We start from the raw sequence: 14774 nt of genomic DNA, 5'->3' as shown, positions 1-14774 counted from the left end.
AAACTCATAAAGAGATTGGGGGAATTAAAGCCAGGACTACAGTATGAAGCTCATAAAGAGACTGGGGGGAATTAAACCCAGGACTACAGTATGAAGCTCATAAAGACAATGAGGTGAATTATACCCAGGACTACATTATGACACTCATAAAGGGACTGGGGTGAATTAGACAAGGACTGCAGTATAAGACTCATAAAGAGACTCGGGGAAGGGGCAGAATTAGACCCAGGACTACAGAATGAAGCTCATAAAGAGACTGGGGGGAATTAGACCCAGGACTACAGTATGAAGCTCATAAAGAGACTGGGGGGATTAGACCCAGGACTACAGTATGATGGTCATAAAGGGACTGGGTTGAGTTAGAGCCAGGACTACAGTATGAAGCTCATGAAGAGACTGGGGGGAATTAGACCAGGGCTACAGTATGAAGCTCATAAAGAGACTGTGGAGAATTAGTCCCAGGACTGTGGTATGATACTCATAAAGAGATTGGGGGAATTAAACCGAGGACTACAGTATGAAGCTCATAAAGAGAATGGGGGGAATTAAACCCTGGACTACAGTATGAAGCTCATAAAGACAATGGGGTGAATTATACCCAGGACTACATTATGATGCTCATAAAGGGACTGGGGTGAATTAGACTAGGACTGCAGTATAAGGCTCATAAAGAGACTCGGGGGAAATTAGACCAAGGACTACATTATGAAGCTCACAAGGAGACTGGGGGGAATTGGACCAAGGACTACTGCATGAGGCTCATAAAGAGACTGGGGGGAATTAGACCCAGGACTACAGTATGAAACTCATAAAGAGAATAGGGGGAATTATACCCAGGACTACAGTATGAAGCTCATAAAGATACTAGGGGGAAATTAGACCTGGACTGCAGTATGAAGGACTGCAGTATGAAGCTCACAAAGAGGACTGGGGGGGGGGGGATTAGACCCAGGACTACAGTATGAAACTCATAAAAGGACTGGGGTGAATTAGACTCAGGACTACAGTATGAAGCTCATAAAGAGATGGGGTGAATTAGACCCAGGACTAAGCATGAAGTTCTTAAACAGACTGGGGGTAAATTAGACCCAGGACTACAGTATGAAGCTCATAAAAGGACTGGGGAAATTAGACCCAGGACTACAGTATGAAGCTCATAAGGACACTGTGGGGAATTAGGCCCAGGACTACAGTATGAAGCTCATAAGGAGACGGGGGGAATTAGACCCAGGACTAGAGCATGAAGCTCATAAAGAGACTTGGAGGAATTAGACCCAGGACTACCGTATGAAACTCAAAGAGACGAGGGGGAATTAGATCCAGGACTACAGTATGAAGCTCATAAAGATACTTGGGGGAATTAGACCAGGACTACAGTATAAAGCTCATAAAGAGACTCGGGGAAGGGGCAGAATTAGACCCAGGACTACAGAATGAAGCTCATAAAGAGACTGGGGGGAATTAGACCCAGGACTACAGAATGAAGCTCATAAAGAGACTGGGTGAATTAGACCCAGGAATACAGTATGATGGTCATAAAGGGACTGGGTTGAGTTAGAGCCAGGACTACAGTATGAAGCTCATGAAGAGACTGGGGGGAATTAGACCAGGGCTACAGTATGAAGCTCATAAAGAGACTGTGGAGAATTAGTCCCAGGACTGTGGTATGATACTCATAAAGAGATTGGGGGAATTAAACCGAGAACTACAGTATGAAGCTCATAAAGAGAATGGGGGGAATTAAACCCAGGACTACAGTATGAAGCTCATAAAGACAATGGGGTGAATTATACCCAGGACTACATTATGATGCTCATAAAGGGACTGGGGTGAATTAGACTAGGACTGCAGTATAAGGCTCATAAAGAGACTCGGGGGAAATTAGACCAAGGACTACATTATGAAGCTCACAAGGAGACTGGGGGGAATTGGACCAAGGACTACTGCATGAGGCTCATAAAGAGACTGGGGGGAATTAGACCCAGGACTACAGTATGAAACTCATAAAGAGAATAGGGGGAATTATACCCAGGACTACAGTATGAAGCTCATAAAGATACTAGGGGGAAATTAGACCTGGACTGCAGTATGAAGGACTGCAGAAGGAAGCCCACAAAGAGGACGGGGGGGGGGCGGATTAGACCCAGGACTACAGTATGAAACTCATAAAAGGACTGGGGTGAATTAGACTCAGGACTACAGTATGAAGCTCATAAAGAGATGGGGTGAATTAGACCCAGGACTAAGCATGAAGTTCTTAAACAGACTGGGGGTAAATTAGACCCAGGACTACAGTATGAAGCTCATAAAAGGACTGGGGGAAATTAGACCCAGGACTACAGTATGAAGCTCATAAGGACACTGTGGGGAATTAGGCCCAGGACTACAGTATGAAGCTCATAAGGAGACGGGGGGAATTAGACCCAGGACTAGAGCATGAAGCTCATAAAGAGACTTGGAGGAATTAGACCCAGGACTACCGTATGAAACTCAAAGAGACGAGGGGGAATTAGATCCAGGACTACAGTATGAAGCTCATAAAGATACTTGGGGGAATTAGACCAGGACTACAGTATAAAGCTCAAAAAGAGACTCGGGGGAGAGGGGCAGAAATAGACCCAGGACTACAGTATAAAGCTCATAAAGAGAAAGGGGAGAAATAAACACAGGACTACAGTATGAAGCTCATAAAGAGACTGGGGGGAATTAGGCCTAGGACTACAGTACGAAACTCATAAGGAGACTGGGGGGAATAAGACCCAGGACTACAGTATGAAGCTCATAAAGGGACAGGAAGGAATTAGACCCAGGACTACAGTATGAAACTAATAAAGAGACTGGGGGGAATTAGACCCAGGACTACACTATGAAACTCATAAAAATAATGGGGGGAACTTAGACCCTGGACTACAGTATGAAACTTACAAAGAGACTGAGGGAAATTAGACACAGGACTACAATATGAAGCTCATAAAGAGGACTGGGGGGAAACTAGACCCAGGACTACGGTATGAAACTCATAAAGAGATTGGGGGAATTAAAGCCAGGACTACAGTATGAAGCTCATAAAGAGACTGGGGGGAATTAAACCCAGGACTACAGTATGAAGCTCATAAAGACAATGAGGTGAATTATACCCAGGACTACATTATGACACTCATAAAGGGACTGGGGTGAATTAGACAAGGACTGCAGTATAAGACTCATAAAGAGACTCGGGGAAGGGGCAGAATTAGACCCAGGACTACAGAATGAAGCTCATAAAGAGACTGGGGGGAATTAGACCCAGGACTACAGTATGAAGCTCATAAAGAGACTGGGGGGATTAGACCCAGGACTACAGTATGAAACTCATAAAGAGACTGAGGGGAATTAGACTCAGGATTACAGTATGAAGCTCATAAAGAAACTGGGAGGAATTAGACCCACTGCTACAGTATAAAGCTCACAAAGAGACTGGGGAAAATTAGATCCAGGACTACAGTATAAAGCTCAGAAAGAAACTTGGGGGGATTAGATGCAGGGCTACAGTATGAAGCTCATAAAGAGATTGGGGTGAATTAGACCCAGGACTATAGTATGATGCTCATAAAGTGAATGGGTGAATTAGACCCAGGAAAACAGTATGGGGTTCATAAAGGGACATGGGGGAACTAAACCAGGACTACAGTAAGAAGCTCATAAAGAGACTGGGGGGGGGCAAAATTAGACCTAGGACTACAGTATGAAGCTCATAAAGAGACTGGGGAGAATTAGACCCAGGACAACAATATGAAGCTCATAAAGAGACTGGGGGGAATTATACACAGGACTACAGTATAAAGCTCATAAACAGACTGGGGGAAATTAGACTCAGGACTACAGTATGAAGCTCATAAAGGGTCTGGGGTGAATTAGACCCAGGACTAAGTATGAAGTGTATAAAGAGACTGGGGAAATTAGACCCAGGACTACAATATGAAGTTCATAAAGACACTGGGGTGAGGGGGGATTAGACCCAGGACTACAGTATGAAGCTCATAAAGAGACTGGGTGAATTAGACCCAGGAATACAGTATGATGGTCATAAAGGAACTGGGTTGAGTTAGAGCCAGGACTACAGTATGAAGCTCATGAAGAGACTGGGGGGAATTAGACCAGGGCTACAGTATGAAGCTCATAAAGAGACTGTGGGGAATTAGTCCCAGGACTGTGGTATGAAACTCATAAAGAGATTGGGGGAATTAGACCCAGGACTACAGTATGAAGCACATAAAGAGACATGGGAGAATTAAACCCAGGACTACAGTATGAAGCTCATAAAGAGACTTGGGGGAATTAGACCAGGACTATAGTGTAAAGCTCATAAAGAGACTTGGGGAGGGGAAGAATTAGACCCAGGACTACAGTATGAAGCTCATAAAGAGACAGGGGAGAATTAAACCCAGGAATATAGTATGAAGCTCATAAAGAGACTGGGGGGATTAGACCCAGGACTACAGTATGAAGCTCATAAGGAGACTGGGGGGAATTGGACCAAGGACTACAGCATGAAGCTCATAAAGATACTGGGGGGAATTAGACCCAAGACTACAGTATGAAGTTCATAAAAATACTGCAGGGAAATTAGACCCTGGACTGCAGTATGAAGCTCATAAAGAGGACTGGGGGGAAATTAGACCCAGGACTACAGTATGAAGGTCATAAAAGGACTGGGGTGAATTAGACTCAGGACTACAGTATGCAGCTCATAAAGAGAGTTGGGGGAATTAGACACAGGACTACAGTATGAAACTCATAAAGAGACTAGGGGGAATGAGACCCAGGACTACAGTATGAAGCTCATAAAGATACTTGGGGGAACTCAACCAGGACTACAGTGTGAAGCACATAAAGAAACTGGAGGAATTAGACCCACGACTACAGTATGAAACACATAAAGACGACTACAGTATGAAACACATAAAGAGACTGGGGTGAATTAGACCCAGGACTACAGTATGAAGCTCATAAAGAGACAGGGGAGAATTAAACCCAGGACTACAGTATGAGCTCATAAAGGGATTTGGGGGAATTAGACCAGGACTACATTATAAAGCTCATAAAGAGACTCGGGGGAGAGGGGCAGAATTAGACCCAGGACTACAGTATGAAGCTCATAAAGAGACTGGGGGTAATTAAACCCAGGATTACAGTACGAAGCTCTTAAGGAGACTGGTGGGAATTAGACCCAGGACTACAGTATGAAGCTCATAAAGAGACAGGAAGGAATTAGACCCAGGACTACAGTATGAAACTAATAAACAGACTGGGGGGAATTAGATCCAGGACTACAGTATGAAGCTCATAATGATACTGGGGGGAAATTAGACCCTGGACTACAGAATGAAGCTTACAAAGAGACTGGGGGAAATTAGACCTAGGACTATAGTATGAAGCCCATAAAGAGGACTGGGGGGAAATTAGACCCAGGACTACAGTATGAAGCTCATACAGGGACTGGGGTGATTTAGACTCAGGACTACAGTATGAAGCTCATAAAGAGACGGGGTGAATTAGACTCAGGGCTAAGTATGAAGTTCATAAAGAGACTGGGGGGAATTAATCCCAGGACTACAGTATGAAGCTCAAAAAGACACTGGGGTGAATTATATCCAGAACTACAGTATGACGCTCATAAAGGGACTGGGGTGAATTAGAGCCAGGACTACAGTATGAAGCTTATTAACAGACTTGGGGGAATTAGACCATGACTACAGCATAAAGCACATAAAGAGACTCGGGGAAGGGGCAGAATTAGACCCAGGACTGCAGTACAAAGCTCATAAAGAGACTGAGGGGAAATTAGACCCAGGACTATAGTATGAAGCTCATAAGGAGAGTGGGGAAATTAGACCCAGGACTACATTATGAAGCTCATAAAGAGACTGGGGGAATTAGACCCAGGACTACAGTATGAAACTCATAAAGAGACTGGGGGAATTAGATCCAGGACTACAGTATGAAGCTCATAAAGAGACTGGGAGAATTAGACCCAGGACTACAGTATGAAGTTCATAAAGAGACTGAGGAGAATTAGACCCAGGGCTACAGTATGAAGCTCATAAAGGGACTGCGGTGAATTAGACTGAGGACTACAGTATGAGGCTCATAAAGACACTGGTGGGAATTAAACCCAGGACTACAGTATAAAGCTCATTAAGAGACTGGGGGGGAATTAGACCCAGGACAGCATGAATCTCATAAGGAGACTGAGGGAAATTAGACCAGGACTACAGTATGAAGCTCATAAAGAGACTGGGGGGGGGGAATTAGACCCAGAACTACAGTATGAAGCTCATAAAGGGACTGCGGTGAATTAGACTGAGGACTACAGTTTGAAGCTCATAAAGACACTGGTGGGAATTAAACCCAGGACTACAGTATGAAGCTCATAAAGAGACTGGGGGGGAATTAGACCCAGGACAGCATGATCTCATAAAGAGACTGGGGGAAATTAGACCAGGACTACAGTATGAAGCTCATAAAGAGACTGGGGGGGGGGGATTAGACCCAGAACTACAGTATGAAGCTCATAAAGAGACTGGGGGGGGGAAGATCCAGAACTACAGTATGAAGCTCACAAAGAGACTGGGGGGAATTAGATCCAGGACTGTCTGAAGCTCATAAAGAGACTGGGGGAATTAGACCCAGGACTGTATGAAGCTCATAAAGAGATTGGGGTGTATTAGACCCAGTACTACAGTATGAAGCTCATAAAGGGACTGGGGTGAATTAGACTCAGAACTACAGTATGAAGCTCATAAAGAGATTGGGGTGAATTAGATCCAAGACCACAGTATGAAGCTCATTAGGAGCTCATACCCTTAATACTCAAAGTTAAACAGGTTATACCTTGCACCAGCCATCAGTTCACCACCATGTGCATCTCATCAGAAGAGAGATGTATAAAGTATTTTTAAATCCTCAAGAATGATCAGTGGGCTGCCAGAAGTTGAGTACAGGCCATATATAAACCAAACAGTGTATTTATTTATTTATTTATTTATTTATTTATTTACTATTTGCTGACTGGGTAAGTGGGCTGATCTGTTTCCCCCTTTCAGCCACAACCATGGCTTGATAGTACAAGCATGAATTAAACAGAAAACTATTTAGCAATACATACAAAATGGAAGACAACAGACAATGTCTCAATTGAAAGGTAGTAAAGACATAAGTTATTTTCAGTATGTGCAAATTGATAGATGCAGTACATACATACATACTTGCATGCATAATATGCATCTGATTCCCCCAAACTGTGTAGCAGCATGTAAGGACTATGGGAGGCGTTTTACTGACTTATATCAAGGAGGTAAGGTGGCAGATACTTTCAAGTCACAAAAGATGTCTGAAGCATAGTATTTTAGTATTAAGAATTAAGGGTGCAAACTAATAATAAGCATTATCCTGTAATCCTAAGTTTGATTCCCTCTGTCTCATTTGCATACTAAGTGACTGAACAAGTCATGCAATCAGATAATTTTCCTACCCAACGTCAAAATAGACAAGTGTGTCCATTGGGTCATGACAGCTGTCACCTATCCCATCATGTATATTAATAAACCAGGGGTTATTGCCAGGATAACATGGACTATGTTACATTAGTGTGGTGTAATGGCCCTTTGCTGTTGTAGAGCCATTAAAAATGTTGTGAAGGTGAATAAATGTTCATGATTCACTTATACACTTTAACTTAATGAGCAATATGGTGTGTGTGTGTGTGTGTGTGTGTGTATATATATATATATATATATATATATATATATATATATGTATATTGGTGTATCATTACAAAGTCAGTATCTGTTTGGGTGACACCATTTGTTCAACAGAAACAAATGGTCAATAGGTGTGCAACATAAACATTCCCCAGGTATGGGACTATTGCTTTTCCTCAAGGGCTGAGCAATCTTGGCGTTAGTATATATAATTTGTAGGGGGTGGGGGGTACTTGATGCTGGTTTGGCCCATTCAGGGGTAATCCTCAGAGTATGTGCTCAACGTGTTGACATTACTTGTTTTGACATTAATACATCAATACACTGGTCATCAATATTCTGGTCATTTGACCAGTAATCATAGCTCCATATATACATATATATATATATATATATATGGTTCCCATTCAGAAGCCTGAAACATCATAAGCCTGAAAATCAAAATCCTGAAACCAAAAGCCTGAAAATTCAGAATCCTGAAAACTCACAATCCTGAAAGCCCAAAATCCCAAAAGACCAAAATCCTGAAACTCAAAATCCTGAAAACACAAAATAGACATACTGATGTCATTGTGGCTTTGCTATTGTTAGCCCTGTGGTGTTAGGTCATGCGTTGGGGTCAGGTAAGTGTGCGGTTGGTTTTATTTTAGGGTTAGGGGCAGTTTAAGTGAGTTAGGGTTAGGGCGCAGGTTAGGCATGCATGCAATAGTGACAAATATTGGGGTTAGGGGCGGTTTAAGTGAGTTAGGGTTAGGGCGCGGGTCAGGTGAGTGTGCGATAGTGACGGACCTTAGGGTTAGGGTTAGGGTCAGGGTCAGTTGGTAGATATTAGTGTCTTTATAGTGACATATTAGCATTATTTGTGTTTTCAGGATTTTGAGTTTCAGGATTTTGGTCTTTCGGGATTTTGGGCTTTCAGGATTTTGAGTTTTCAGGATTCTGAATTTTCAGGCTTTTGGTTTCAGGATTTTGATTTTCAGGCTTATGATGTTTCAGGCTTCTGAATGGGAACCATATATATATATATATATCTACATGGATCCCCTACGGAAGATCGACAGCTGACAACACTGACACCCACATCACACGACACCAAAACACTGACACACGATACACCGAAAACAGCGCTACTACAGGAAAAGGGTACATAACATTCCATTTTTTCTGCTACCCCCCCCCCGTAACTTTAATATACCAGCTCTGAGATCCCACTACCGTGCAGAAATGGAAATCTTTCCATTCTGCACTATGGAGACTTACTGTTTCCCCATTGTCGGTGTTTCGTGTGTTGGTGTTTTTGTGTCGGCGATGTGGGTGTCTGTGTTTTCAGCTGTCGATCTTCTGTAGGGGACCCATATATATATACATATATATGTGTGTGTGTGTGTTTTTATATATATATATATATATATATATATATAGATAGATAGATATATATATACATACTATCTCTTGAGGTTACACAAACTTAAAATAAGGAAGAAGATAGAACTCATCTTCTCCATCTTCTCCTAGTTTTGTGAACCATAACTGATAACACTCACACAATTTGACTGTACTGAAATGTCAGCTATAGGAACCCAACAATCTACCTGCAGTAATACTCTGAGACTTCACTACATACCACATGGCAGTCTATACACCTCCAGCATTTGCTGTTATTTGAGCTGTCAGCAGCTGGTTAATATACTGAATAAACAATACTGGGGACAGCATACAGAGCAGGTATGAGTTATCCCTGTCCCTACTTTTGTAGGGCAGTTATGAGTGGAGTAGTTGTTTTCTTAAAGAAAGGAAAAAATGGCAAATGTCCCAACACGTTCATGAGCTAAATACATATGACTAATGGCAAAGACAATGATGCCCACCAGAATTTGGCCAGGGAAAGTATAAGAACAGCAGAAGAAGTCAGGCAAGTTATGAATAAAGGCTAGGAAACAGGATGTGAAGCTGGCAGGAATGTACAGCCTAAACAGGTAATTAGGTTACTTGTTCAGTTAACTGGGAATGTTCTACTGGCTGAGCTCCAGCAGGTGGGTGAATGGGGAGGACAGCTTCAGTACCCATTGCAACCTTTAGCTGTAGGTACAGGCATTAATCATGGAAGAAAATCTACACACAACAGAAATAGGTAAGGACATAAACCAGTCAGAACAAAATCAGTAAAGGGGAGGCCATACAAGGTTTAGAGTGCATATATATATATATATATATATATATATATATATATATATATATATATATATATGTGCAACAAGATAGAGCTGAGGAATCTCATTTCAAAAGAAAATGAAAATAAATCATCTTTTAGAGTGGTGTTGGGTGATTTTCAGTTAGATGAAAGGAAAATGTATCATATGGTCATAGGAAAAGCTGCTTAGGGAGAGGGGTGAAGGGATAAAATGTGAGGAATGGAAGACATCGGTGATCAGACCTGATGCATGAACCTGCATGCATCTATGGATACTGAGTCGAGGTATATTAGATGCTGTGGCCATGGTTGCAACAGGTAAATGTGCAGTATTAAGCAATGATTGTTGGAAGGTAAAAGCTTACTGATAATTATGTTACTATATACTGAATAAAGTTGTGCAGTGAGAAGCAATGTTAGAAGGAAGTCATGTATTTGGGAATCATCTCCTAGAACCAGGTGGTAGGTGGCACCATAGATGCAGAAAGGGGTTGATTTAATGCTACCACAATGGTGGTTTGTGTAATACACAAATTATTCATAGGTAATGTAAAGGAATTTGAAAGATATTTGAGGGATCATCCATTTTAAAATGTGTAAATGCCTTGCATTCATGTATGTAAAACATCAACAACACAGAAAAAGACAGTTTCAAGGTTAAACAATTTATTTACTTGTACCAACATTGTATGCAACACTGTTACTTTTAGAGCACAACAAATCCATGGGGAGCAATAGCATTGCTGATTCTCACTCACTCACTCGCTCACTCACTCACTCACTCACTCACTCACTCACTCACTCTTATTTCAAGTGATAAAATTTTGAAAAAGTGGGAAACAAGGGCAAATCCAGGTCATGACTGAACCCAGAGCAGAAGTGGAGCTTGATGGGAAAGCAATTTAAGCTGTAATACAGAATAAATTACACTAGACAATGAGGGCATTTTACAGAGTTTCTATTTTATAGTTAATCAAGGCAAGAGCAACCAGGGGCTGGTTAGTGAAGTGGCCCATGCAAGTGGCCAATACTACAATCTGCACTTAACAGAAAGGAAGTCAGGTTCATGATGCAGTGTGGGGGTACAAATCTCAGCCATTAGTTGGTAATAGAAAGTGAAAGTTTGGGGGCACTTCCAAGAAACCTGAGGTTATATATATAAGAAAAGATGCTGATCAAGTTTCAGTTAACAGCCCTGGTACTGGACTAGCCTGCTAGGAAAGGGAAGTGAGAAGGTGTGGCTTGCTCGCCTCTCCCAGGAAAAGGGGGAGGGGGTTGTGTGCACTCAGGAGGACACAGGATAGTGTGACTTCCCTGATGGACACTGAGGAAATTGCTACCCATCCTGTGACTGGAAGGGGCAGACTGGCATGGATAGAAATACAGAAGGGATGTCCTCCTTAGTTAGCCTATTTTGTTCTCCCCAGCACCTAGCTCAGTGTACATGGTTAGTATCAGGAAGGCAAATAAGGACAACCTTTGACCCACCCCATAAGACCATTAACAGCCCATTTTAGTGCTCTCCTGCCCAGTGTAGGAAATAAATAAGCTGATAGACACAGAAAGGTTCTAATGATCATCAGACAGGGAGATAGGGTCATAACTGAAAATAATATGCTACAGTGATGGGTTTGTATGGAACCATGACATGGATGAATAATTAGGGGCCCTAGAATCTTTTATGTCCTTATGGTGAGCTGAGACACACTGAGGCAGAATTACTCAGAACAGTATACATCTTGATTTCTGCAGATCTTTTAGCATATCAGATTAAAAAAAAAAACAAAGCAAAAGAAAAAGAGAAAAAAACGCACCCTGGACATCAGATGCTAGGGACCTTGTGGAGGGCAAAAGAAGACCATTAAAAAAAAGTGATTTGATATATGCTAATGACCTCCACAAGGACACTGTACTAGTTGTGATGTGCTGGGGTGGTTTGGTTCTTTCATTGCCATGAGACTATGGACAGATACCTCATTCTTATACATTAAAGATGGTTCCCTTCTTTCTATTTACAAATTCAGAGCAATCATTTCCAAAAGGAAGTGGACAGTGTTTGATTATCTGACACCACACTCATGTAGGACAGCAGGAGAATTATACACTCAGAGGAAAGGGCACATCAGAGTTAGAATAAGTAATAATCTGGACAGCTCTGTGGAAGTTGCAAGGGTACTGAATGTATATTGCTACAGGAGTGAAGGCAGGAGCCCAGACAGATTTGGATACTGGAACATTCATTCATTTTTCACACAGAATGAGAAGTACAATAAATTGGAGATGTAACCTGGGTCTGAAAGAGGAAGAGGTGTGCATATAATAGTTTGGCAAGACAGGCCTGGAAAAAAGCTCCCTAACAGCTATCATTATGCAAGCAGTGACACAGGTTAGGCCATTTACAAAGAGGTTTGTTAGGCAGCTGTTTAGTCAGAAGTACCTAGGATGTTATACTAAATTTATGATCTGGACACCTGAGTTACACATGGAAGGATTGGGTTCACTGAACAGATCAGAGAAGGCACTTATCCCAACAAAAGTTGATATGGGCTTTTTAAAATGATTGCAGGGTATGCCTGGGGGTCACCCCTGAACTTGTAAAGAGAAAGAAGGGAACAGTCTTTAAGGTATAAGACTAAGGCATCTGTGCATAATCTCATGACAATGAATCCCATCCAAACACAACACAGTTCGTACCTTGTCCTTGTGGAGACTTGGAAGGCTAATCTTATTTTTTCCAGTTCAAGAGGTACATAGGCTCAACAGGGTTTTGTCACCACTGCTGTCCATGGGGACCCAACATGGGGGTTGCCCCTTGTATGGTTAAGTTTAGTTCAAGTGGGGAAGTCCACCCAAGGCCTGGGACCAAAAGACTGTTTAGAAAAGACGACCCCCTCAAATACTGATGTTGTGTGAGTTTGTCTATTCAGAAAACTTGCTTATCTGCAACTGCAGTGTTAATTGGCCTGATTGGGATTCCCTTCAAGGCCTGCCCTTTGCACACATTTGGTAATTCAGTCAGTTAGCAGCTTAATTTAACTGATTACAGTAAACACAGAGCCCTGAGCATGTTTCTTCTAAAATATGTGCTGTGTCTTTAGTCTCATTCTAAGACAGTCTTTGTCGATGTAGTTATACTCAATCCAAAGCAAACATAAATTAAATAAACAAATAAACAAATAAATAAATAAATTGTTTAGGTCAAGGGCATTGTCTATGTGGAGATGGTAACCCCAGATTTCACTTGTCTTTCAGTGAAAATAGAAAGTCGGTAAATATTCTGCAGATATAGATAGATGTAGATATATGTGTACTACACACACACACACACACACACTTCTGTGCTTTGGCAGGATTTATCTTCTGCCTGGATCCTCTACGCATGTGATCAGTCAGTTTTGCTTTCTCATTCCTAGCAGTTGTTGTTTGCGTCTCCCTTCTGTGCCTGAAGTTGTTTTCACTTCCCAAGTGTTGTGCGTACTGCTGGAGGCGTTCCCACAATCTCCAGGACGAAGTATTTCCGTGTTGAAACCAGCGGTAATGATGCTGCTGCCGCAGGATCTCCTACGTACTTCAAAAGGGTCCCTGATTTTGTTTCAGCGTTTCCCTAGTTATATACTTCAGTTACTAAAAATCTGAATCAGGAAAATCAAATGTTAAAGAAAACAAACGACAAATTAGTCTTTAACCCATTCAGATATACTTTGAATGTAATATGTGTATGCGTATACTATATCCACCCATAGATTCATGTACACATCACACACACGCGTATATGTATATGTAATTACAACACACAAAGTATATTTGTAGAGATTAAAGGGTAATTTGGCGTTTGTGTATATCTTGTGCCATTGATCCGGTGCCCACCAACTTCCTCAGCAAAAAGGCTTTCTCACTAGGTCATTGCCCCCGACATTGTACCTCGATTATTTATTAATCTAGATCGCAAAAGAACATGAAAATGTGCATTGTCTACTAACGAAAATGCATGGATATACTTCTCCATGTTATCAGGGACGTAACAGACAAAACTAAAGGACAGCCACCTTTATTTTGGTTCCTCTCAAGTGCATGCAGAGAACTCTGTTATGCAATGCTTCTGTTGCCATTTCTTCTAGTTCTGCACCAGCTAGTGAGTTACCCTATAAACAACTTCAGAGCCCCCCCCCACCCCACCCCCACCACCATCACACACACACACACACACACACACACACACACACCTTTTCCTAAAGCTACTGTAACTTTGCTCAGTAGTGACCTAGTACGCATGATTCGTGTTACTCCTCAGAAGTATGTGCCCATCTTGGGTGCAATGATTCTACCACACTACCCATGGTAAATGTGCTAGTGGCTTTATTTCTCTATGTTTTCAAGATTTTGCCAGATATTAAACATGCTACAGAATTCAACTAAAGATCAGCGGGTCCAATTGCTTATGCTGCTGGATTTGGGGGGAGAAGTATGGGACCACAGCCAAACAAACCAACATACGCATGACAGTGCATGAGCAAATGTACAGTACTTGTCCAGCCAAGAAAGGACAGTCAGCTCAAAGTAGGAAGGCTAGAGGTCCTCTGTACTAAAGGGTGACACTGACGCAGCTGTTTTTACCTGGAGTCTTTTAGTTACACAACATTTACAAACAGCACTAACTCAAACCCGGGAAAATCAAGATGGGCAATGAAAACCAACTACGGTAAGTACAGTCATAAAAATAAAACATTACCTCAGAACGTAAATGATGGGCTCGCAGTCCAGCTTCTGAAACAGAAACATAATATAGAGAACCATCGTTATTTTCCATAACAAGACGAGGTATCTTAATATAGTAAACACTA

General features: G+C 41.9%; 1 protein-coding gene across 1 annotated transcript in view; it reads right to left on the bottom strand.

Annotated features, from left to right (window-relative positions):
- Positions 1–14774, bottom strand: part of DST (dystonin) — a 4096730-nt gene that overhangs the window by 4081164 nt on the left and 792 nt on the right. The window contains exon 2 of the mRNA XM_044063350.1: positions 14663–14697. Coding sequence (XP_043919285.1) covers positions 14663–14697 — 35 coding nt within the window. The remainder of the gene's footprint in view (positions 1–14662; positions 14698–14774) is intronic.

This window comes from Protopterus annectens, chromosome 2.part1 (assembly GCF_019279795.1).
Source record: "Protopterus annectens isolate FY-2018-M chromosome 2.part1, PAN1.0, whole genome shotgun sequence".
Taxonomy (NCBI): Eukaryota; Metazoa; Chordata; order Ceratodontiformes; family Protopteridae; genus Protopterus; species Protopterus annectens.
The sequence above is the reverse complement of the archived record's forward strand: the minus strand, read 5'-3'. Positions and strand labels throughout refer to the sequence as shown.